The 25,733-nt window shown below is 49.8% G+C and overlaps 5 protein-coding genes across 5 annotated transcripts; 1 reads left to right on the forward strand and 4 right to left on the reverse strand.

Moving 5' to 3' along the window:
• Positions 1 to 3,724: 3,724 nt before the first annotated feature.
• On the reverse strand, positions 3,725 to 5,072 carry EI90DRAFT_3016873 (uncharacterized protein; the record flags this gene model as incomplete). Its single annotated transcript, XM_039057039.1, has 6 exons — positions 3,725 to 4,051; positions 4,111 to 4,296; positions 4,352 to 4,381; positions 4,402 to 4,605; positions 4,670 to 4,999; positions 5,022 to 5,072. 6 exons carry the CDS (start codon positions 5,070 to 5,072, stop codon positions 3,725 to 3,727), a joined length of 1,128 nt encoding a protein of 375 aa, XP_038915315.1.
• A 7,857-nt stretch (positions 5,073 to 12,929) lies between these two features.
• On the forward strand, positions 12,930 to 13,504 carry EI90DRAFT_3124552 (uncharacterized protein; the record flags this gene model as incomplete). Its single annotated transcript, XM_039063727.1, has 3 exons — positions 12,930 to 12,991; positions 13,048 to 13,246; positions 13,304 to 13,504. 3 exons carry the CDS (start codon positions 12,930 to 12,932, stop codon positions 13,502 to 13,504), a joined length of 462 nt encoding a protein of 153 aa, XP_038915316.1.
• A 5,110-nt stretch (positions 13,505 to 18,614) lies between these two features.
• EI90DRAFT_3124553 (uncharacterized protein) lies at positions 18,615 to 18,954 on the reverse strand (the record flags this gene model as incomplete). The annotated part of the gene is made up of 2 exons (XM_039063728.1): positions 18,615 to 18,842; positions 18,898 to 18,954. The coding sequence occupies 2 exons, from the start codon at positions 18,952 to 18,954 to the stop codon at positions 18,615 to 18,617; spliced, it is 285 nt and encodes a 94-aa protein (XP_038915317.1).
• Positions 18,955 to 19,155: 201 nt separating this feature from the next.
• On the reverse strand, positions 19,156 to 20,006 carry EI90DRAFT_3124554 (uncharacterized protein; the record flags this gene model as incomplete). The annotated part of the gene is made up of 3 exons (XM_039063729.1): positions 19,156 to 19,423; positions 19,609 to 19,850; positions 19,911 to 20,006. The coding sequence occupies 3 exons, from the start codon at positions 20,004 to 20,006 to the stop codon at positions 19,156 to 19,158; spliced, it is 606 nt and encodes a 201-aa protein (XP_038915318.1).
• A 4,220-nt stretch (positions 20,007 to 24,226) lies between these two features.
• On the reverse strand, positions 24,227 to 24,731 carry EI90DRAFT_3124555 (uncharacterized protein; the record flags this gene model as incomplete). Its single annotated transcript, XM_039063730.1, has 2 exons — positions 24,227 to 24,394; positions 24,450 to 24,731. 2 exons carry the CDS (start codon positions 24,729 to 24,731, stop codon positions 24,227 to 24,229), a joined length of 450 nt encoding a protein of 149 aa, XP_038915319.1.
• Positions 24,732 to 25,733: the final 1,002 nt, after the last annotated feature.

Here is a 25,733-nt window from a genome sequence, read left to right on the forward strand (position 1 = left end):
GGTTAAACTCCGGAATATTGGCAAAGGTGATTAAATGGAATGAGCTAACCAATACAATGGGTATAAGCGGAGGTGGGGTCAAAGCCCGAGGTCGGAGCTAAGACCGGAGGTTCCGGAGACGAGACGTGAATGGGATACCGGAGCGGAGGTCCGGAGTCAGGAGCATAGGTTTTGTGTACTCGTCTGGAAGGTGTCAAGGTTGGGGTCGGACCCGGAATGTTCCGGAGTCGGACCGAAGGTGGTGTCCGAGCCGGAGGTGGGATAACCTCTTGGGAGTCGGCAAGGAGAAAGTGATGGAAGGGAAGTAGGGCTCCGGAGGTCGGAGTTCGGAGTTCCAGGAGCCCGGAGCGGAGGTCGGGATTGTATGGATATGACAGTCTGAAAACAAGACAAACAGCAATGGCACAGCACTCTGCTTGAGTTGCTGAGGCCAAGGCTCCTCCATGATAAGTCTCTGATTCCACTCCAGAACCATCCATACCAGCACCATTCTAACAGGTCCCCACCTAGACTTCCCATGTATCTATATATACCAAACTTGTAGATACTGGAAACCTCAGTCAGAAAATTGACTAGAGTTCCCCCTTCCTAAGAAGACTCTCCCATCTGTAAATTAGGGCACCAATGTGTTACTTGGCACAGCACTCCTGGCTGAGTTGCTGAGGCTGTAGCCCTCCAAAACTGAGTCTCTCTGTCATGACCCAGTGTTCCCTGGGGTCAGACGACCTCCTCCCTGACCTTTTCCCATGCCCAAACACTCCCCACACACTCTGCTCGCCACCTGTCACTGTCCAACTACTCCCCACCATGTCTTGACGTTCCCTCCCCTAATTGTTGTTGAACAACCTAGCGGTGCAGAGTGCCATGCCCTCTTGTTCCATGTTTCACTGCACCCCTTTATCTCATGGAAAAGGTCATGGTTGACCTTCACTGTCTTGACCACATGCTTGTTTGTTTTCCTTTTCTTTTCTCCACCCACAATCTCCATGAGATCTGGCAACTTATTTTCTATTCAACCCTTTAATGCTTATATACAGCTTGTACCCATTGCTTGTAGAGTTCGAAATCAACTAGAATACCCCCCCTAGTGTCAGGGACGCATCCAGGGTTGAGGCGGTCCAGGTATAGCACCTGGCACTGAGGACCTCATGGGTGTCAGGGATCAGCAATGACCCTGGACCCTATGCTGGCAATTCCTGTCTACTCCAATTACCTCAGCCCTGGTAGCCTGGATCATCTCTGGCATTGTTCTGGAACATTCTATGATCATGTGATTCTATCGGCAATCTGTTTGGTTTCCTTATTGCCAGACTCTACATGTATATAGCTGACTCTAAGATGGGGACATTCCTTTCCCCCAGCTTTACACAACTAAACTAGGCTATTGGAGCAACCTGCACAAGGACACATGTCCCCTGACAGCAGGGGGTGGATCGGGCATGCGTACTGGTGGGCCCAATGTGGGACAGCTGTCCCTGGCCACTTAGACTGAAGTGGGAAAAGGTGTATTGTTATTAAAAGAAAAGCTAAATTAAGTTAGGATACTTGCCTGAAGTGGGAAAAGGTGAGAAGAAGGTTGCTTCTCCGGTTCCCACTTCGGCTGTGTTTATATACATGTATCCAGGGTCATGTGTGGAGTGCCATGTCACTCTTGCACACAGCCACAGCCATCCGGGTGCCTCGGTGGGAGGTCCCAGGGGCATCTGCTGTGGGTGCATGATGAGAGTGCACCCGGGTTGACTGGTGTGCCTGAGGCTGGGCACATCATGCACATGGGTTGTGGGTTAGTAGTACATTGATACAGAGGAAGTTGTCCATGTAATGAAGTGAAGTGAAGTGAAGAAAGGGGGAGGGGATGGAGGAGTGGTAGGGAAAGAGAAGCAGAAAGAAAAGAAGAAACAGGGGAAGGGGCACTGGTGGAGCTGGGTCTGGGGGCAGGTGGACACAGGTGGACCCAGGTGAGTGGGTGTGCCCTGACACCTAGCTCGCCTCCATCCCCTGTAAGACCTCTGCCCTCTGAAGTATCAGGACCATGTCAAGAACAAGGTGCCATGCTCCTACAGCTATCATTGGTGAGACTTCATGCAATTCTGACACTCTCCCTCTTTTCGAATCCACATCTCTGATACAGGTCCCCAGCACCACTATACTGGGACACCTTCCCCCTTGGACCTGTCCCTGACAATCTCCTGACATAGTCATGAGCTTGGAATGATCATATACATGCACACAAAAGATTGGAGCAAACACAGATATCACAAACACAAACTCAAACTTTACAGACATAAACAAACAAAGGTTTCCTTATGAAAGAAGGCTATTCATTACCAAGTTCCTGCACTCTGGCCTCTATGGCCTCCACGGCCCCTGACACCACCTCGCCTCTGACCTCTCCTCCTATGACTGTGCCCATGCCTTGTCACACCCCCCTCATCCAATCCAACTCCAGAGCTTTCCACAACTTCAGTCTGGGGATCTGGATCCTGGCTCTCTGCAAGAGTGTCTGTTACAAGGATGGGGAGAATTCCCCTTTCCTTGATCCATTCTTATAGAGGGACGACAATCGTCATATCTAGTCTGTACCATAACGGGATATGTAATTGATGAGTGTTCCCAGTCTTGCATGGGAGTGGATGATCGAATTCCCATCAATCAGGGTTCGTGATGCAGTGAGCTATTAAGGAATTGATGGCAGGTAGTCGGAGACATCAGGAGGGATGGGTCAGCCACGGGTACTTGGTGCTCCTCAATGGAGCGTACCATGTGTGAGGTCACGACTCGCAAGGTGGGTGAGAACCTCATATAGTTGCCATCGGCTACTTGGCGTTCACAGTGCGAATGTACCAGGGGCGGGTTGATGCCATGAGCATACAACGAGGACTGACTAGTGGGACCTTCAGTGACTTGGCATTCCAAAAGGGAACGTACCGTTGGCAAGGGAATATGATGGCTGACGAGGGTGGGAACAGACGGTGGATGGACAGCTACTTGGCGCTCACGTAGCGAGCATACCGGCATCATGGGAGTGTGGGCCTCGGAGTATTCACGATACCTAAGATTGTGGTATGATGTTGTCCATCAAGCACTGGGGGGAAAGCTGAGCGATGAAGTCCCATAGGATACAAGTTCCATAGGATGATATACAAGTCGCGAGTCTTTGACTCGTGACTTCGAGTTCTCACGGCGAGGACTGTTAGAGGACTCGGCATAACCAGACTTACAGGACATGTTGAGAGATGTACAGTCACACAGGTTCAGTTGAGTCACAAGAAGGGGTTGTTACAGGGATGACATGCAAGACAGTTGTTGAGAGTAGTAGTTAGCAGGAACCGCCTTCGGCAGTTTCCGTACAATACGCATGACTATCTACAAATGGAAAGGTTGTGGGAAATCCTGCGAAACACAAGTAACCTCGGCCAGCACCAAAACCCCAATGGGGAAAGCTTTGCACGAGGGGGAGGGGGGGGAAAGAGTAGAATGAGTAAGGAGGGTAGTGTATCGGGATAGAGGGCGAAGGAGAGAGAGAGAGGGGAAGCGATAGAGAGGGGAAGCCTTTGACTATGCGATGGATATGGTTGTTGGGGACTCTGTATCCGTAACAGTGTCAGCACCAATACATGTATATATATATTTGGATGAACACACAAGGCATCTCAGAAGGAGCACTGGGTGGCACTTGGTCTGCTTCCTATGGAAAATTTTAGCATTCACATAATATGACTCCCTATATTGAAAATCTCACAGGGGATTCAGCTGGTGGGCCCACCTCACTATCATTAAGATCCATTTCAGCAAGAAGGGCATTCAGGCCCACAGAGATGCTCCCAGCTTCCATCAACACATTTGGTTCTTCCCCTACAGAAGAACCAAACAACATATACTGGAACCAATGAATGGTTTCATGCATTGGACGGGTCATGGCAGTTTCTTCTCGTTTAAGCACCATGTGGATGAACTTATAGAAGTTCAGAAGAATCTCAAGGTAGTTCATTCTGCTTGGTTTCCCATGACCAGATACCATTTCTGTGTCACCAGACAATATGCAATAGACCTGTTTTCAGATAATTGGTCAGTGTAAGATAGTCAAGCAAAATTTTAGTGGTTCCACACCAGCATTGAAACAATGGCAATAGTGCCAGGGGTTATACTGGTTATGTTATACATGATACCCAATGCCTTTGGTGATGCACACAGTTTTGCTGGTTCCCAATCCTCCAGCAAAGGAGACCCTGGAAGTGGAATAGCAGACACCACATCATTGAGTGCAGAAGGACCAAATATAATGACAATAATTGCCTTATTGTGGCAATGTCAGTGTAATAGTTAGCATAAGCACAAGCAAAGTGCTCACAGCTGCAACTACTTGTGAATGAAATACATGCTGGCAATGAGATCAATCACTATCTGGGAATAAAAATAAGGGTAAATGATCCATAGGGTTGGTGGAACCAAAATCATTCCCAGAAATTCTTGATGTTCTTCAGCTGTTGGACCATGCCCTGATTTCAGCACAGATGGACTTAAGTCCTTTCCAAACAACTGGTAGCTTGATTTGTGCAAGCAGTCCAACATTTGGCACCTCCATGCCCCAACATCGGCAACAAACTAGTTGCATGGAAAGTGTTTAATTAGAGGAAGTTGTAAGGAAGGTCATTAGGATGTCACATACCTTAGCCAACCAAGGGATAGCTCCGGAATCAGTATGGAGCTCCTTTGTCAATATTGGGTATCTCAATTCAAGAATTTTGTGGACACAAAATTGATTGAAATTGTCTTTGGACGAAAATGTTTTCTCAGCTGTCCAAGAATGGAAATCACCACTAAGTTCTGCTTGGATGGACTTTTTGGACAAAAATGGTGAATGAAGCAATGCATAAAGAGCTGCATGTTTCTTAATCGCAGCCTCAATGCTCTTGATGGTGGATGCATCACCAGGGAGAGCCTCATCAGTATCAGTCCCATCATCAGCTTCATTAGTAGTATCGGGGCTGATGGGAGTCTGATCAGCGAGTGTCAGTAACTTTCAGATGGGGCAGCCAAGATGTGTCTTTGGTGGACTCTGCATTAAACATCAGGTGACAAGACAATCACTAGGACCCCCTCAACCCACATGTAATCTAAAATCAGAAATTTATCGCCACTAAATATCCATCACCTCTCACCTCTTTTCTCCATGTCCTCTAATCAGGTTACAAAGCACTGCACAAAATGAGGCCTAAAGAAGACTATTGAAGAATTTACCATCTCCAACAATTCCACCACCAAAATATTAAAAAATTGCCATACATGCAACATGGAGCTCACAGCCAAGAAAAAAGATGCACAACAGAAGCAAAAAGATTCACAGCAGAAGCAGAAAGAGACTACCTTCCTTCAATCCCTGACTTCCCTCCAACAGTTCCTCAGTAAGCTTAAGGATCCAGAGATCTTTGAGCACATAACTACATCCAACCCAACTACACTAAAATTCGAACAGAATGTTACCCTTAGTGGATTGTGCCCAAAGTCGGTTTGAATTCATTGAGAGATACTTTGTCCCAGTTGGACAGCGACATGAGCTGTCAGGAAGCGATGTAGGTGTTAAATCCCATGTAAATTTGATAATCATACTAACAAAGCGGCACAAAGCATCAATGAGCAAACCAGATTGTCGTTGCAAAGGAAACTATTGCAACACTCCGTGTTTGGCTTGGAGATAGATTGATAGTACGAAATGCAACCTAGACCCATGGGCATATGGTTGGAAGCCCCTTTGAGGAGGCTGGGGGTATGCAGTGCCTGTTGGCATCGTGGATGGTTGTTGGTTTGTGGCACTCATTTGTGCCGCTTGCGTTGTATAGTCCATGGTGCTTATCTGTGCCTGGTGTTGTTGTTGTTCTGGGGAGCCTTGCTTTGTATCTCAATGTCTGGTAGCTTGTTCGGATCAAATCGAGGGTTGCCTCCCCCAGAGAACCACATTTTTGTTGTTTTGTTTCTCATGGTGGTGGGAGGGGTTTAGGTTCTTGTGTGCATGGGATCCGCCACAAGTGTGTGTTGTTTTACACATGAACCTGTGGTTCATGTGATCTAGGTAGGTTACTCCTAGCCCATCTGATGTCTAGCACATGGTGTGGCTATCCGGGCAAGTTGCTTGCCCAGAATCTTCCCATGCTCTTGGCTGTGGGCAATCACCCTTTGGCTTCACTTCTTCCATCTCCATTTTTGGGGACGTAGTGATGCTGAGAGTTCCCTATCTTCTTTGATAGGGAGATTTTCCGGTTCCCTTACATTTTGTAATGTGAGGTACTCATCTAAGTGGACGAGGTTGTTGCAATTTCCTAGGGGTTCTGTCAGGGACGCATCCAGGGTCAAGAGGGCCCGGGGGTAATGCCTGGCACTGAGGCTGTCGTGGGGTGTGGAGCAGGCGTGTGTACTGGTGGGCCTGATCCGGGACAATGGTCCCTGGCCACTCAGACTGAAGTGGAGAATGTGAGAAGAAGGTTACTTCTTCGGTTCCCACTTCAGGTACATTTATGTACATGCGGCTTGAGTCACATGACGAGTGCCACATCATCCTCGGAGACAGCCACAGGCATCTGGGTGTCCCTGTGGGGGATCCCGAGAGCGTCCACTGCATGCGCACGTGCTGGGCACAGCAGGAAGCCATCTGGGGTGTGTGGGCCGGATGGGTCAATAGTACATCGATACAAAGGAAGATGGTCCATGTAGATAGAAGGAAATAAACAGGAAGAGGAAGATGAGAAGAATGAAATAAAGAAAGGAGAAGGAAGAGGGTGTCAGGGCACACCCGCCTGACCCGGTTCCACCCAGGCCCACCTGGGCCCACCTCACCCGCTCACCCGCTCACTTGCTCCCCGCTACCCATCCTTCCTCCCTCTTCCCCTTCCTCCCTTTCCTCCCTCTTCCCTCTTTCCTCTTTCTCCTTTATTTCGCTCTCCCTTTCTGTTTATTCTTTCTATTTACACGGACCACCTTCCCTTGTATCATTGTACTGTTGACCCGTCTGGCTCGGATGCCCCGGACGACTTCCCGCTACGCCCAGCATGTGCACCTGCAGCGGACGCCCTCGGGATCCCCCACAGGGATACCTGGATGGCTGCGGCCGTCTCTGTAGATGACGTGGCACCTGTCATGTGACCCAAGCCGCATGTACATAAATGTACCTGAAGTGGGAACTGAAGAAGTAACCTTCTTCTCACGTTTTCCACTTCAGGTAAGTAGTGTAGTTCTTCCTTTTAATAACAATTCACGTTTTCCACTTCACTCTAAGTGGCCAGGGACTATAGTCCCAGATCGGGCCCGTCAGTATGCGCGCCCGCTTTGTCCCCCCAGAGGGTCCCTCTGCCGGGCGCTACAGCCGGGCCCCCTCCACCCCGGACGTGTCCCTGACAGCAGAAGAAGGTTTCAACCTTGTCTCCCCCGCCTCCCCTATCTCCCCTGCCTCCCCAGCCATGGTGTCAGAAGAGCAGTATGAGGAGCTGCTAGCTCGCTTCCAGGAGCTCCAAGCCATTGTGGAGAGCCAGGCCCGCAACCATCCCCCACCCCCACCTGCTCCAGCACCCGCTCCCGCGCCAGCCCCTGCACCCGCTCCCGCGCCCAGACCCAAACCACCCAAGGTCGCCCCCCCACTCCCTTCTCAGGAGCCAGCGAGGACCTGGACCGCTTCAAGGCCGAGTGCGGGATTTACTTCCACGTTCGTGCGGCTGAATTCCCCACCGCCCTCTCCCAAATCCTTTTTGTGCTATCCTACATGAAAGGAGGACCTGCAGGGGCATGGGCAATGCAACGCACAATCACGTTGCTGACAGCTGGATCCCCCTCCCTCACCATGGACGAGTTCAACACTGAACTCGATGCCATGTTCCAGGACCCAAACCGGGAGGCCACGGCCAGACAGAAGCTGGCAGCCATCCGACAGGGAAGCGACTCTGTGGACAAGGTTATCCAAGAGTTCGAGATACTGGGGCCTGCCTCGAGGCTAGGCGATGTGGGACTGGTTGACCGTTTCGAGCAGGCCATCAACTCCCGCCTCCGGGAGAGCATATACCGGCTCCGCCCCATGCCCACTACTTGGGCAGAGTGGAAACGCGAGGCCACCCTCCTAGACAACCAGTGGCGACGCTTCCAAGCCACCCAACTGCGTGCGTTTCCACCCAAACCCCCGCTCCCGTCAACCCGACCCCTGTTGACCGCGACCCCACCTCACGCACGACCCACACCCACGCCCCCTCAACTCGCACCCGCTCCTCCACCTCCTACCCCAGGAGCCTGCCCCACAACGGGAGCGGGCCCACAGCCAATGGATCTCGACCGCTCGAGAACTGACCAGAGGCGGTGCTACAACTGTAACACCCCAGGGCACATCCAACGAGACTGCCCACACCCCAAGGTCCACCGGGCACGATGCCTCCACCCTGAAGACCTTCGGGCGCTGATGGAAGGGCTGAAAAGGCAGTTGACTGAAGGACCAGAGGCAGAGGAAGCAGAGCCGGAAACAGAGACTCAGGGGGATTTTCAGGAAGGCGACCGGTGAGGGATGCATCCCGGCCGCCCATAGAGGATAGCTCGTGTAAATACCACAGCGTGCGTAAGTCAGCGCCAATGCCAAAACTTCACCGAGTTATTGCAAAGAAAAAGAGGAAAACCGCATCCTCAACCCGTGAGAGTAGAAGGACCGCAGAGGGAATGCCCGAAGTGGCAGTATCCCCGCCTGCTATCTACGTTCTCTCCAAGCAATCCCCCTGGTCGCTTAACCTCACGGTCAAACTGACCACCCTAACCTCACTCGCGTCCGTGTCTGTATTGGCCCTCCTGGACTCAGGAGCCACCGGGAACTTCGTGAGCCCCAAATTCGTCCGGAAGCACAAGCTTGAGACAACCCCACTCCTGCAACCTATCCCCGTCCGTAACGTCGACGGGACCCCGAACGAGAATGGAGCCATAACTGAGGAGCTGGAAGCCCTCCTGACGTTCAGGCGGCACACAGAGCGAGCCCGCTTCGTGGTCGCAAACCTCGGGCGGCAATCCCTCATCATTGGTCACTCATGGCTGCTACACCACAACCCAGAGGTGGACTGGGCATGGCAGAAGGTCGTCATGTCTCACTGCCCGTCCTCCTGCAGACAGCCACAAGCACAAGAGGACCAAGACCCTGCCCTAGAGCCTGGGGACGGGATCTATGCTGCAATCATCCCCCCAGGCTGGGGACACGACCTAAGAGCCACCACGACCCCCTCTCAGCGGATGGCCCAGGAGGCCCGCAACCCGGGTGCAGAACCCGCGTCGTTTGAGACGCTAGTGCCAGAGCACTACCAAGACTTCCGGGACGTGTTCTCGAAGGAAGCTTTCGACCAGCTCCCCCCCGGAAGCCCTGGGACCACGCCATAGACCTGGTACCAGACGCCAAGCTGCCCAGGGGAAAGACCTTCCCCCTCTCGCAGCCGGAACAGAAAGAGCTGGACGAGTTCCTGTGCGAGAACTTGCAGAACGGGCGCATACAACCGTCCAAGTCCCCAATGGGGGCACCAGTCTTCTTTGTCAAAAAGTAAGATGGGTCACTACGCCTAGTACAGGACTACCGGAAGCTGAACGAGATTACCATAAAAAACTCGTACCCACTCCCGCTGATCTCAGACGTCCTCGCCTGCCTCCGGAGTGCTAAGTACTTCTCTGCCCTGGACCTACGCTGGGGGTTCAACAACGTCCGGATCAAGGATGGGGACGAGTGGAAGGCAGCGTTCGCAACCAACCGAGGGTTGTTCGAGCCCATGGTAATGTTCTTCGGGCTGTGTAACTCCCCCGCAACCTTCCAAACGATGATGAACGATATCCTCAGGGACTTCATCGACCGGGAGGTCGTCATTTGCTACATGGACGATATCCTCATCTTCACGGCTACCCTAGAGGAGCACCGGAAGGTCGTCCGGGAGGTCCTGGAAACGCTACGGAAGAGGAGGCTGTTCCTGAAGCCGGAGAAGTGCAAATTTGAACGGACCCGGATCGACTACCTCGGCCTCGTCATCTCAGAGGGTAGCGTTGCGATGGACCCTGTAAAGATCCGTGGAGTCCTTGACTGGCCCACCCCAACCAAGGTGAAGGAGGTGCAGTCCTTCCTGGGGTTCGTAAATTTCTACCGCCGGTTCATCAAGGACTTCTCTGAAAAGGCACGCCCACTCCACAAGCTGACCCGGAAGACCCAGGCTTGGAACTGGGGCACGGACGAAGACAATGCCTTCCGAGCCCTTAAGGAAGCTGTCACCACTGCCCCAGTCCTCTCCTTCCCCACTGACTCGGGCTGCTTCAGGCTCGAGTGTGACGCCTCCAACTTCGCAACCGGTGCAGTCCTCTCCCAGCTCCAACCCAATGGGGAGTTCCACCCGGTGGCGTTCATGTCCAAAAGCTTCACGGACGTGGAGCGTAACTACGAGGTGTACGACAAGGAGATGCTCGCGATTGTCCGGGCTCTTGAGGAGTGGCGACACTTCCTAGAAGATGCGGAGGAGAAAGTCGAGGTCTATACCGACCACCATAACCTGGGATACTTCCGGACGGCCCAGAGGCTGAATCGACGCCAGGCTAGGTGGTCCCTCTTCCTCTCTCGCTTCCACTTTACCCTTGTCCACCGTCCCGGGAAGCTCATGGGAAAACCGGATGCACTCTCCCGTCGTGCTGACCACCTGAAAGGGAAGGATGACAACGAAGGGCTAACCCTCCTCCAACCAGCCTGGTTTGAGGCAACGGACCCTGGAAGCATTCTCAGTCGGATGTCAACCAAACAATCTTGGGCTACTGGGGAACTTGAGACAGCCCACAAAGACAGTGGAGCTTGGCTATGTCACAACATCCAGGGAATCAGCATCAGATGAAGAGCAACAGCATAGCCCAAAGAAGCGCAACAAGTCCAGCCAGGGGAAGAAGGCGTTGAAGTGGGCCCGAACTAGCAGTGCAGCAAAGGGCTCAGTGCCCATGTCCAGGCCTGAAATTGAGTTGGTCAGAACAGATGGGGATGATGAGGCTGCACCTGGGGCTCTTGAGGACCAGGAGAAATTTGCATCTGAAGATGCACATGTTGCGCAAGCAATCCAGCTGGCCCAGAAAGCACGGCAGACACAAGACCTCAAAACCGTGTTTACTGAGGTTGTTCATGAGGGACAAGACAGTTACCGGATATGCCGGGTGTGCCAGTGAGTCCCAAAATGTCTATAATTCCAAACTAGGGATCAATATACATGCAATAGATCTGCTTACGACAAAGGGGGCCAGTCAAAACTATTGACACCACGTTTCTCAGCCAGTTCTGCTTCAAGCACACTCCACAAACATATTAGTCGTTGTGGGGGGGAACACTGGGAACTCTATCTGAAACAGTGCAACACTCTTGGAATCCCACCTGATGAGAGAGCAATACCTGATGTGGTACAGCAGGAGCAAAGGAGCGCTTTCATCACAAATGAGTGAGTGTGTGTTCAGTTGAATTCTAATTCATTTCGGGTCCAACCTACTATGTATCCTAGGAACAGGCAAAGACGAATCACCCACTTCTATCGCCCAGCTGGGGATGAGGTCTCATGGTCTGTGGAAGCCTAGTGCAACAAATTGAAGATTTGATCATTGAGCATGACCTTGTGTGTATATTTTGAGTATTCTTGATCAACATTGATTATTTAAGACATATGCTATTCAGGGCTTTGATTTAGTCGACTCAGACTCATTTCGTGATCTGATGAAGTTTCAAGCTTGTACCGGCATTGATGGGTCACCATGCTACAAGGACAAAGACCTTCCTCACCGAACGAAAATGACCCAGCTTGTTATCACATGGTCAAAGGTGGTCACAAAGAATCAACTCAAGGTACACCCCATTGGGTCTTTTGTCTTAAAAGTTATATATTGTTCAGTAATAGGAAGCCCCCAGCCTTATCCACTTTGCATTTGATGCATGGACCTCCGTGACTATGCAAGGCTTCCTTGGTGTGACATGTCATTTCTTGGATAATGAATGGAATGTTCACTCAGAGCTGATGTCCTTCCGTGAGCTTGATGAACCTCACATGAGTGAAAACATCGCAAAAGTTTTATTGGCAGAGATTACCAAAATGATACCAACAATAAAGGCAAGTGCCCAATCGACCCATTCCCTACTGATGACTCAATCTGATTAGATTGGGTACAGTCATTTGCTTCCGAAATGCACACTTTTCATGCTTAGCACCTAGATAGAATTTCGTATATATATAAAAATAATAAAAATTATTAAGGGAAAGACCATCATCTCATCTCCGTGCAGGCAAATTTTGGGAAGAAAATATGGAGTTTCCATGGCGTTATAATGAATCTTCCAAGGGGGATGATTTTGAGGCATGACCTCTGAAGTGCACAGGTGTGGAAAAGGCCATTGCCCAAGTTGCTGATGCGTGCTATCATTGCTAATTATTGATCAGGCATATGGAACCACTGTAGACGCTGAATTGGGCCCCACATCTTGTTATTGTACTTCCATGACCCGCTTTCTGTTTTTATATGCTGCACTATGGCTGCTGTGACTTTATGCTGCATGTAGTGCCCATTTCAGATCAAATATGCTCAACAAAGTATTTATCCACTCCCATTGGCACTTGTTCTCCTGTCCTTCTTCAACAATGCCACAAGTGAGGCTCAAGTACACTGTAGCACGGATCAATTGAATTGCTAATTTGCTAAAAATGCATATTTCAGTGTTTCCTGAAATAACCATGAAGCCAATGTAGTTAATATTCGGCATCTGTGAAGGCATTATCTAGTGGAATGTTATGCAAAAAAAATGGAGTGAAACGGCCCAGTTGTCGTTGAGAAATTGCCAGTGTGTACATCAGAGGTGTGTGCATTTCGGAGGCAAATGACTGTATATTGCTTCTGACAATGCATCTACAAACGATGCAGCAATGTGTGTGATGAGCGAGATTCTCAGCGAGGAACACAACACCCGATGGGATGCATCCCATTATCGTGTCAGGTATGTGACATTTTGCAGCCTACCAGGTTTTTTAGCTTACATCACACATCACTCAGATGCATGGGCCACATCGTGAACTTGGCACAACAAGCATTCATTTGTGCTCTTATCAGCAACACTGACAATCTTGTGGAACCTCATGAGAGTGATACCATGAATGACAATGAGATCAACCTTACTGGCCTTGAGATCCCCCTGGTGGAAGGTGCTATAGTTGGGCCATTGCTGACTCGTGTTCGTGCTCTAATTTTTCATGTGAGTTATTCCTTGGCTACAGTGACAACATCTCAATCTAACATTGGACAATGGCAGATCCTGTCATATCCATCCCCAGCCATTGACTTCCGGTCCCTCTGTTCCCTCCGGTCTAACTCCGCTCCTTCTTCACTAACCTCAGAGCTCCCGTATTCCGCAATCCTCTTGGTACCCCTCGATGGTCACCACCCCCTCATTTCAATTTATTACCTACGCCTCCCTAAGTACGGAGCCCCAAAGACTTCCGGACAGCTCTGACGTCCGCTAGCGCACCCCCACCTCCGCTGGGCAATACAATCGCCTGCCCTGCAGAGCCCACCTTCGGGCCTATCCCTCCTTTCCATTTCTGGGTTATCGCCTGCCTTTCCGCTAACCCTGCGACCTGACTCATCGGTAATATTCAGTTGGCTAATGCTTAACCCCATTAGCTCCGCTCTGTTCGGCTCCGCCAATTGCGGACCCATCTTCGCTGTAACCATATATATATCCCGCTTGTACATAGGTTACACTCCAGTAATAAGATCAACTAGAGTTAGGGCACGGACGTGTCACTAGGCACAGCGCTCTTGGCAGAAGTTGCTGAGGCCAAAGCCCTCCGCTACAGAGACACTCTTTCGTCTTGAATCTGGTCTCTGACAGATCCGCAGGTCCCCTGGTGCAAAGCTCTATTTAAAGGAATGCTGCATGAAAGTATCTATTAAGACACTGGAACTCTTGATGTATGGAAACACGTGCTGGGGGTCATGGCTAATGCTTCTGGACCGATTTACTGAATTGTGACCAGTATGAGAACACTAGCATTGTTAAGTATTCCACATATCTTACTTTTTTGACAATAGGCTATTACCCATTTCCTTGAACATGCAGATCACAAAGATTCTGTACCAAGAGCAAAAGGCTGTACACCCAAATACGGTGCATGGGTGTTTAGCGATAGTGACTGGAATAATATGGAAACAATCATAGATGCACTGAAGGTGTGTTTTCTCACTCATATTATCTTCTATCCAGTATATTGTAACTGCCTTCACACATTAGGTTGCTGCTCATGTGCAGCAGTCATTCTCTGGGACATCAAAAGTTTCAAGTGCACTGCGCTTGCTCTCAGTGTATGTATGAGGGTGTCATATCCGTGCATACCCGACCCCGACCCGACTTCCGGACTTTGACTCCACCGGCCTCCGGACCCTTCCAGACCTCCCTTCTCCTCCATCTCTCGTTGGTTGAACACTCTCCCCAATCTCTTTGAGTTGATTGACAAAAGCTTGCTAACACCTGGCAGCCTTCATCTCACTCCTGTGTTCTCCCACTCCCTCTGTCGCTATTGTAGTCAGAACATTCAGTGTCAGGGCACACCCGCCTGACCCGGTCCCACCCGGGCCCACCTCACCCGCTCACCCGCTCCCCACTACCCATCCTTCCTCCCTTTCCTCCCCCTCCCCTCTTTTCTCTTCCTCCTTTATTTCACTCTCCCTTTCTGTTTATTCTTTCTATTTACACGGACCACCTTTCTGTTTATTCTTTCTGTTTACATGGACCACCCTCCTTGTATCATTGTACTATTGACCCGTCCGGCTCGGACACCCCGGACAACTTCCCACTACGCAGCGGACGCCCTCGGGATCCCCTGCGGGGATACCCGGATGGCTGCGGCTCTCCCCACAGATGACATGGCACTCGTCATGTGACCCAAGCCGCATGTACATAAATGTACCTGAAGTGGGAACTGAAGAAGTAACCTTCTTCTCACGTTTTCCACTTCAGGTAAGTAGTGTAGTTCTTCCTTTTAATAACAATTCACGTTTTCCACTTCAGTCTAAGTGGCCAGGGACTATAGTCCCAGATCGGGCCCGTCAGTACGCGTGCCCGCTTTGTCCCCCGAGAGGGTCCCTCCGCCGGGCGCTACAGCCGGGCCCCCTCCACCCCGGACGCGTCCCTGACATTCAGCCCCCAATTCTAAGGCCTTCAAGGGTTCAGGCCTAAGAAGGGGATACTGTCATATCCATACAATCCCGACCTCCGCTCCGGGCTCCTGGAACTCCGAACTCCGACTTCCGGAGCCCTACTTCCCTTCCATCACTTTCTCCTTGCCAACTCCCAAGAGGTTATCCCACCTCCGGCTCGGACACCACCTTCGGTCCGACTCGGGAACATTCCGGGTCCGACCCCAACCTCGACACCTTCCAGACAAGTACGCAAAACCTATGCTCCCGACTCCGGACCTCCGCTCCGGTATCCCGTTCACGTCTCGTCTCCGGAACCTCCGGTCTTAGTTCCGACCTCGGACTTTGACCCCACCTCCGCTTATACCCATTGTATTGGTTAGCTCATTCCATTTAATTACCTTTGCCAATATTCCGGAGTTTAACCTCCGAGTTCGGACTTTCCGGACTTACTCCGGACCTTGCAACTATTGCATTGTCCATTTCAATTCCGCTATTCTCCCTCATTCCTATTTGGGCTGCTGCTTCCTTTCTATTCAGTCAGCTAGCCATTCCCGACTCCCATCCTCCTTCCTTCCTTCTGGGGCCTTGGCCCTTCATTCCTCCTTTGGGAAACACCATTGAGTCAAACACTTGACCCTCGGTGTTGTTCCCCTTTCCATCTCCCTTTGTCTCCTTTTGTCCTACCCTTGTTCCTTTTGATTCCGGACCCCTCCTTATATACAATGTACCCAGTAACTTGTAACCTCAGTCCGAAATCGACTGGAATTCCCCCCCAAGAGACTTTCCCTCTGCTAGATCCGAAATTAGGGACCCCCAGGACAACCAGCAATGGCACAGCGCTCCGCCTGAGTCGCTGAGGCCAAGGTCCTCCCATGCTAAGTCTCCGATTCCATTCCGGAGTCGTCCAAATCCCCGCATTCTAACAGAGGGGCTCATTACAAGTTGGGAGGGAATGAGAAAAGGGCGTAAGTACACTCATATTTACAATGCTCTCAATGCCGGTATTGCTCTTTTGGGGAAGTACTATGATGAAACAGATGTGTCACCTCTCGCTGTTCTCAGCACAGGTATGTTGCACAATATGGTCATAGGATAATGTCATTCACTCATTATGTACACTCCACTCCAGTTATCGACCCAATGACAAAGGATTCATACATCAACCATTACTTTGCACCTCAATATTGAGCCACTGCAATGCAGAGCGTGCACAACATTGTGAGTCGCACCATTCATCCAGAGTATTGATTGTCACAGACTATTACCAGTTTCTTGAGTATCATTCCATATATGCAACCTGGTCTGCTGCCTTCAATACAGCTGGAAAAAACCAGGGCAAGGGTGTATATGCACTGCCAGTTGCCACTTCAGCTGATGAAGTTTCTGGTCTCTCTCGCCGTCTTGCAGCCAGCCAAGCTTGATGGGCTCAGGAAGTATCAAGTGATGATCCTTGTGGGGAACTTGAATGCTATCTCAACGACCCACTTGAACTGCCTGGAACAGACATCCTCGACTTTTGGATGGTAAGCGGCACCAGTATTTTGTCTCAACTACGCTTTAAGTTCGAACTTATCTATATTAATTTTCAGAAAAAAGGCGCTACATATCCTGTCTTAACCTCCATCGCCCGAAATCTGCTCTCAGTCCCAGCATCCTCTATTCCATGTGAAAGGGCATTTTCTGCCGCTAAACACACTGACACTGACAGTCGGAACTGTCTCACTCCTGAGCATCTCAGGGCTATTCAAATCGCAAAGGCCGATATGCAGCATAACTACTTCAAGGAGAGGGAGGCAAGGAAGGCATTAGATGCAGCAAAGGTCTGAGAGTGGCAGGGTTATGAGGCAAATCTCATGATGGAACGCACAGAGCGGGTGGGCCTCATTATGGACACTTAGAATGTTCCGCCAAAAATATAATATTTCATTGAAATTATCACATTTAACAAAGTTGGTTCGAACCATTCCAGAACTGAACCGAACTGCAAGAGAACCAAATAATGGTTCAGTTCGGTTCACATACTGGTTCGGTTCTGGTTCGGCATTATCATCAAATTTCAAGCCAGTTCCGGTTCCGGTTCTCAAAAAATCGCTCCAGAACCGAACCTGTCATATCCATACAATCCTGACCTCCACTCCGGGCTCCCAGAACTCCGAAACTGACTCCGGAGCCCTACTTCCCTTCCGTCACTTCTCCTTGCCGACTCCCAAGAGGTTATCCCACCTCCGGCTCCGACACCACCTTTGGTCCGACTCTGGAACATCCTGGGTCCGACCTCAACCTCGACACCTTCCAGACAAGCATGCAACACCTATGCTCCTGACTCCGGACCTCCACTCCGGAATCCCATTCACGTCTCTGTCTCTGGAACCTCCGGTCTTAGCTCCAACCTTGGACTTTGACCCCACCTCCGCTTATACCCATTGTATTGGTTAGCTCATTCCATTTAATTATGTTTGCCAATATTCCGGAGTTTAACTTCCGAGTTTGGACTTTCCGGACTTACCTCGGACCTTGCAACTATTGCATTGTCCTATTCAATTCCGCTATTCTCCCTCATTCCTATTTGGGCTGCTGCTTCCTTTCTATTCAGTCAGCTGGCCATTCCCCACTCCTATCCTCCTTCCTTCCTCCTTGGGCCTTGGCCCTTCACTCCTCCTTTGGGAAACACCATTGAGTCAAACACTTGACCCTCGGTGTTGTTCCTCCTTCCAGCTCCCTTTGTCTGCTTTCGGAGTACCCTTGCTCCTTTTGATTCTGGACCCCTCCTTATATACAATGTACATAGTAACTTGTAACCTCAGTCTGAAATCAACTTGATTTCCCCCCAAGAGACTTCCCCTCTGCCAGATCTGAAATTAGGGACCCCTAGGACAACCAGCAATGGCACAGCGCTCCGCATGAGTTGCTGAGGCCAAGGTTCTTCCATGCTAAGTCTCTGATTCCACTCCGGAGTCATCCGAATCCACCCAATCTAACAGAACAGAACAGAACCGTGGCACCCCTAGTCCAGATCAATTCGTGTGAAGAGCAAGCCGATGATGTGGAGGAAGAGTGCTGTAGTGGGTGAAGTAGGAGATGATAGGTTTTGTTGTATCAAAGGCAAGAAGAACTCGAGCATGGCGTCACAGCCTGTATCAAATGGATTGTTAGCAATCAAGCTGAAACCCCGTTTTGTCAATCCTTGTATCCTTGAACAAAACACAACAGAACCCACCTATTATGGTGCGACTCAGTGAGTCTAGATGGTACATCGGTGGCAATACTCGAGCATGAAGTGGTTGGGAAGAGGATAAATGAAAAAAATGTCAAATGTTAGAATGTTAATAAGTGTGAAATAAAAAACAAAAGGCAGTAATAAGCAGCATGCAATCATGACATGGCAGACATCAGATCTGGTGGTAAAGTGTGTATGGAGATTGTCATTTTTCGAGAGCATTCTTCGGCCATGTCCTTCCTGGGCATGCTCCATGGAGATCTATAGCTTTGACATAATTGTGGATCGTAGGGGCCATGCCAGTGAATAGGGGCGTTGAAGTAATAGCCTTCGCCCATTTGGAACTACCAAGCTCAGATTGCTTGGTCAGGATATCAGCCATGTGTACAAGATCCTTAATGAATTCGGAAATTTTTTCTTTCTGGCTGATCATCTGATAATGTACGTCAGGTATCAGAGAAATCGCAGAGCAATAGGTTGGTTCTTACATCTTCGTCGTCTGATCCACAACTGACATCCAAGCCAGTTGGAGAAGGTGAGTCCATGTTGATTATTTGAAGCTACACCTAGATTAACATACTCAACCGGTCACGCATCATGCAGGCCTGCCGGTCCGGCCCAAAACACAGCCACATCACGTGTCACACTGGGCAGGTGGTCAAGCAATCCATGTCACGCAGTTGGGCTGCCTTCTCGGTGGCTATGCAAATTGATTTCAAATTTCCTTTTTTGTAAATTAAATACATTCAAAAGTGAAAAATCTTCATTTCTTCATCCAAATTGCATGCCTGTCTAGCTTGCATTCCCCAGCCAAGATCCCGGCTCTGAAGGCTAGAGGAAGGTGAAGCCTCATCAAGAGTATCAGGCTCGGCTTCCTCAGCACAGGTTGGTAGTGCATGCAAGCTGCTGTTCACCACCTCAAGCCCATCAGGTACCCAATTCCCTGCCATATAGTTGAAAACTTCATCCACCGTCACATCAGGCCTGTCCTCTGCAGAATTTGTAAATTCCATCCTGGGAATGTGTAAGGGATTAACCTTACTTCTGATTATAGTGATGCTATTATTTCTTTATTTATTTGTGCCAAGATATGTAAATTAGATATATATACCTCGGAGTAGTTGTAAAGGTCCGGTAGCCTTTTACCTCTACCCCATTGAATATACAGCTCATCAAAGCTTATGTTTAGACAGACCTACTGAGGCCTGAGGTGAACGGGGGAATGGAACGTTACTGTCCCCAAAATAGTAAGATAACCTTTCAGAATGGTGGAATTAGAGCCATGAGTGTTGCTATCATGAGGCTGCTTTTGTGGGGCTGTTATAGCATTTGCAAGGTTGGGATTCTCCCAGTGGAGATTATCAAGGAGTTGGCATAGTTTACGGCTGGTTAAACTGGTGCAGGATGGATTGTATTCGCCTGACTGACAAAGTTCAAATGCCTAGATCGAGGTAGTTAGTACTGTGTACACGGAAATGGGGGATTGTTCTCATCAACTCACTTTCTCGATTCTATCCTTCCGATTCATACATTGGAAAGCATAGATCAATGTCTCAGGGACACGGTCCCTTAGTATGCCAAGCTTGGTGTTGAGCATGATATCGCATGAGCCAACCCCCTGCTGTAACTGTGAGTACACCTCCTCTATAGCAGCAGACTGCTGTGCTCACTTCACAGCATGCTTCAGAGGATGTTGTACACCAACATCACAAGGCTGTCAAAGACCCATGCAACCACCTGGAATATAGTCCAGTATTATCCAGGGATGGTTCTCGTGCATCCAAATGTGGAACTCCAGAGATGCATGTACTGGCCACACATCAAGTTGCCAGATGCACTCCTGATGTGGATCAAGACCTAGCCGTTGTTTTTGAGTTTGGAAATATGGAACTAGAATAGATTTTACAAATGTTTTCTTGTCTTGATGTTAGCCCAGTAAGTATAACCGCCGGAGATTGTCATATCCATACCAACTCTGCCTCACCTCCGCTCTACTCCACCACAGCTCCGGTCCACCTCCGGTCCGTCCTCCCCCGCACCTCTGCCATACCCTCTGGTTCACCTCCACCTGTGATCTCCAGTACCTTCTCCAGACCTCTTATCCTCATCTTAAATGTTTATTAATATTTCTACCTACCCAATATTACTACGGACCTCCTAGGACCTCTGCCACCCCTGCAAAGGTTTTCCCACTTCCAGTAGCTGTCGCTAATTCCACCCTTCACCTACCCACTCCACAATGCTCAATAAGGCGATTCTCTCACGTGCTCACCAACCCGGAAAGTGGGTAAGTCTCTCTTGGGTTTTCCCCTTTGTTCTCATTTGTCTTCTATTATGTATATAAGTCCTGTACTGTAGTTGATGGCACCTCAGTGCAAAATCGACAAGACTATCCCCCAGAGTTCGCACCCCTCGTTCTGAAGTTAAGGACCAAACTCTTAAGCGTTACTGAATGTAGGCACAGCGCTTCTCTCTGAGTTGCTGAGGCCATGGTCCTTCCACCTGTTCTCCACCTCTGGCCTCCTGTCAGGGCACGGACGGTTATCCGGCCGGCCCGGACCCCTATCCGGATAGGTTGAGTACCCGTAAGCCAATATCTGCATGTGATTTGCCGTAGTTAGAACGCAGGCTGTATTCAATGCGCTATTTCCACTATCGTGTCATCCCTCACCCGTTATCGCCCCCTTATCCGCATGATCTATTCTCCTATTTCATGTCGCTTCTCTATCGGCTACCATGTGTTCCCAATGTAGCCGCGCTCTTATGAGTTGTGGAACTCATGTATATAAGGCCTTATCACCAGCTGGGTTGGCCCCCCAGCTTTTACAACGACTAGTTTCCTGGGGAGATTCTTACACGCGAACTGACGTGCGGACTCTGACACCTCCTTCTGGGGAAAGGTCCAGGGACACTGCCCCTCCTTGCCATGTCTTTGACAGAGATGTCAAAAATAAAGCCAAGTTCCATGGCTTCATCATAGCACAGTGCATTTTTTGAGGGGAGACTGACTGAAGTTTTGCCTCAGAAAATCGCCTGGAATGGTAAAAGGGTTCCACTTGCAGAGATGGCCACATTGAGAGTGAAGGCACGCTTCTCATCATGACCAACTGTGGAAACCTGACGAGACCCCTTTGTTTCATATGTAGAAGTTGAGTTCTGCTGGTAGATTACTTGTGTCTGGTCTGAGTTCACCCAGAGCTCACAAGGGATCATATAGTGGCAGACGGAGTAAGCTTGGTGGAGTAATGAGGCATGGATTTTCTCTGTGGCATCAGAGGGAATCTTCTGCAATGCATGTGTCGCTTGATGCAGGCTCCAATTCATCTCTTGTTCAAGAAACTTCCTAACCCACGCCATGCTCACAGCAAAAATGCACCCATCCTTCTTCACAACAGTTCTTAGGATCTCGGGCTGAGTATATTGGATTTGTGCGATGATGACACCATGGATTTGCTGAGCGTCCAGTGCAGCACTGGCCTGTTGAATGCTTTGCAATGTTTGCTTGATTGCTGCAACCGTTTCAGGATATGATGCCTAAGATGGCTCAGATAAGTTCACAAAGTTCTACTAGCAGTTCACAACTTACTAATATCCCCTTCTGTGTAATATTGCCACCTGGGCAGTTCTCTTTTTCAACCTTTGCCAGTGTTTCAGTGGACCAGCATGGATGTGATCCAGTGCAGTTGATCCATTTTCCAACAACATCAGCACACAGTGATTGAAAAAGCCTTATGCTTCTTGTTTGACATCCCCTCGCTATCTCAGTTGGACTCATCTGCCAGCCAATATTTTCTGTGACTTGAGTTATTATTGTCCAGAAGATCAGCTGGAACCAGTTTGTTGCCTTAGCCAATTCGTGCACCCTTTGTGCAGGAGGCCCAACCACATTTGTAGAATTATGGATGGTTTTCTGGTGCTTGTGCTCCTGCAGCCATTCCTGAATTCGGCGCTTGGGCTGTGACATCTCTCAGCAACAGGAATTGAGATCGCATTCTGGTTGTCAGGTGTGCACTAAACAATTTCTCCTTGTTAGAAACAGTGGTGATCTCAGCGAACTGACATTCTTCACCTTCTCCCTACTTGCCACCACCTCTGCTTTGCTTGCTGCCACCTCCACTTTGCTTGCCACCACCTTCGCTCGGTGTCGCTGCTGTCATTCACGAGCCAATGTCTGACTCCTCTCCTCCCTCTTTTCCACTGCACATGACCTTTGCACCCATGCTTCTTCAGATCTTTCAGCAATTCTCTTGAGTTCAACCAATGATTGCCCCTCATATTCCTCACGACTTGCATGGCTGAAAAACTGCAGCTATTAGATTGGGCAGATTCGGACGACTCTGGAGTGGAATCGGAGACTTAGCATGGAAGGACCTCAGCCTCAGCAACTCAGGCGGAGCACTGTGCCATTGCTGGTTGTCCTAGGGGTCCTGTCAGGGCACACACCCTGACTAGCCCGGACCCGGACCCGCATCCAGACCCACTTCCACCCGCTGTGCTTCCTGCATGCATGCACGCTCCACGCACCACATGCTCCAGGCCTGGTCCCTACCCCTTCATGTGACTTCTGGGTATCCCTGGAAGTTTTGCTGATATTGTGGCCACTGTGGGAAGATGAGCAGTTAGCTTCCTTCTCATCTCCTTACCCACAGTAGGATTGTGCCCTGGATAGGGCTGGCCAGACCAGAGACTGTGGACCATAGGGGAGGGTCATGGGGACCCGGGAGTCGTCCCCTGACAGGCCCCTAATTTCGGATCTAGCAGAGGGAAAGTCTCTTGGGGGGAAATCAAGTCAATTCTGGACTGAGGTTACAAGTTACTATGTACATTGTATATAAGGAGGGGTCTGGAATCAAAAGGAGCAAGGGTACTCCAAAAGGAGACAAAGGGAGGAAAAGAGGAGCAACACCGAGGGTCAAGGGTTTGACTCAATGGTGTTTCCCAAAGGAGGAGTGAAGGGCCAAGGCCCAAGGAGGAAGGAAGGAGGTTGGGAGTGGGGAATGGCTAGCTGACTGAATAGAAAGGAAGCAGCAGCCCAAATAGGAATGAGGGAGAATAGCGGAATTGAATAGGACAATGCTTAAATGGAATGAGCTAACCAATACAATGGGTATAAGTGGAGGTGGGGTCAATGTTATGGAAATGGGAATTTCCCATTTTAGACTCTTATGGGTTCTGTGTCACATGATTTGTATAGTAATTGAGTTGAACCAATCAATAATCAACAAAAACCCGCTGCCACACTACCTGTTCAACTACATGTTAAACCATCTGTGAAACAACCTGTAAACCCTTATGTCCAACCCCCTTCCCTATTCCTGCGCCAGAACGGACGAAAATGGGCGCCTCCAGCCCCATTTTTGTAACAGTCAAAGTCCGAGGTCGGAGCTAAGACCAGAGGTTCCGGAGTCGGGAGCATACATAGGTGTTGCATGCTTGTCTGGAAGGTGTTGAGGTTGAGGTTGGACCTGGGATGTTCTGGAGTCGGACCGAAGGTGGTGTCAGAGCCGGAGGTGGGATAACCTCTTGGAAGTCAGCAAGGAGAAGGTGATGGAAGGGAAGTAGGGCTCCGGAGTCAGTTTTGGAGTTCCAGGAGCCCAGAGTGGAGGTCGGGATTGTATGGATATGACAGCAGCAGTCCATGCCCCTCATTCCCCTCCTGAAAGGTGAGGTCCAGCTTCCATTTTCCAATTGGTTTCTTGGCATTGGGGTTGGGCAAAATGGTCGTCAGGGCCAGGGCACCTGTCTGTGCAGTAGGTTCTACTGCCATTGGCTCCATTCTTGGTACTGACATCGCGATCACCTTGATTGGCATTGTTGCTACTTGGGTAAACATTGTTGGTGGCTGGCCTTTGCTACAGGGATTGTTGCCACTGGTGGCACCGTCACTCTCACTGGCATTGTTGTTGCTCCAATGGCTGCCACTGGGGTTGCTACCACTGGGGCAGCTGTTGTTATTGGTGTGATCGCTTCAGGGCCAGGTGTTCCCTGGTTATAAGGTGGTGAGTCTCAATTTTGTCAACATTGCACTCAATTCACTTACATGTGCAGCATGATGATCAAGGATTGACACAAGAAGCTTGATGCGTATCATCACCATATCATTGCTGGTGCCAAGGGAGTATTGGGATGGAATGAAATGGTGCATCAGTGCATTGAGTGCAAAGATGCTGCATGAGGAGAAGTCCTTCTGGTAAGCAATTGGCAGCCTCACAATCTGGAATGGAGAGACTGATTGATTTGAACTCAAATACAATGCATTGAGCCACCACTGAAGAGTAGCGGCTGCCTCCTTGACTCTGCCAGGTGGCCCATTGTTCCCCATTGATGTCAGGGCACATACCCTGACTTAGCCTGGACCCGGACCCGCGTCCGGACCCGCTCCACTTCCCACGCACTTCCTGTGCCGCATGATCCGACCCCGGATCCCACCTCATGTGACTTCCGGGTATCCCCAGAAGTTTTCGCCATATTGGGGCCACTGTGGGAAAGTGAGAAGTTAACCTTCTTCTCACTTTCTTACCCACAGTAGTGTTATGCCCTGAGATGGGCTGCTGTTACAGGTTAGCCTGTGGGCCATAGAGAGGGGTCATGGGGACCCAGGGTCCGTCCCCTGACAATTGACCAGTGTAAGGAATCAGCGATGAAGATGGTCAATTCCCTAGAGGAGATGACAAATGTGATCCAGTGGTTGTTAATGTGAGTAATTCCACCAAATTGAGAAATGGATCCAGATGAAAGCTCAGAGCCAAATTGGTGGAGAGTTGTGCAGGTACGGTCATGGCGATATCTTTTCAACCCATTCCCATCTGGTTGCATGGCACACCCTGTCAGGTACTGGATGTCAAGAGGGCTGAAAAGTCTAGCCTTTACATCATTGGCATCCAAGGCCCTTTCCAGAAGTTGGATATGGTACAAGATATTGGTGGTCACAAGGCATGAGAAGGTGAGGTGATGGAGCAGTCCCCCAATGGAACTCGATGTTGATTTTGAAAATCCAAGGACTCTAGCATTCCAGCTGCATGATAAGAGCCGCTTTTGGGTGGTGATGACAGCAACATGGTGAGTAGGCTGACAACCCGCCAATGCCTCAACATGTGCCTCTGATTCTTTCCACATTTTTCGGATACTTTGTATCTGAAATAGGACTTCCCAGATTCGTAGAATGTTGATAGGGACATAATGTGTGCCAATTTTAACAGAGCAAGGAGGGTTGGGATCATTGGGATTATAGTTATAAATTAGACTTTTGATTACTGGGTGGGGAGGGCAGAGCATGCTACAGAGGTCACTCTCTGTCAATTCTCGGGTGGATGGTGGGCAATGA

The sequence above is a fragment of the Cantharellus anzutake genome (assembly GCF_015039405.1).
Source record: "Cantharellus anzutake strain C23 chromosome Unknown EI90scaffold_28, whole genome shotgun sequence".
Taxonomy (NCBI): Eukaryota; Fungi; Basidiomycota; class Agaricomycetes; order Cantharellales; family Hydnaceae; genus Cantharellus; species Cantharellus anzutake.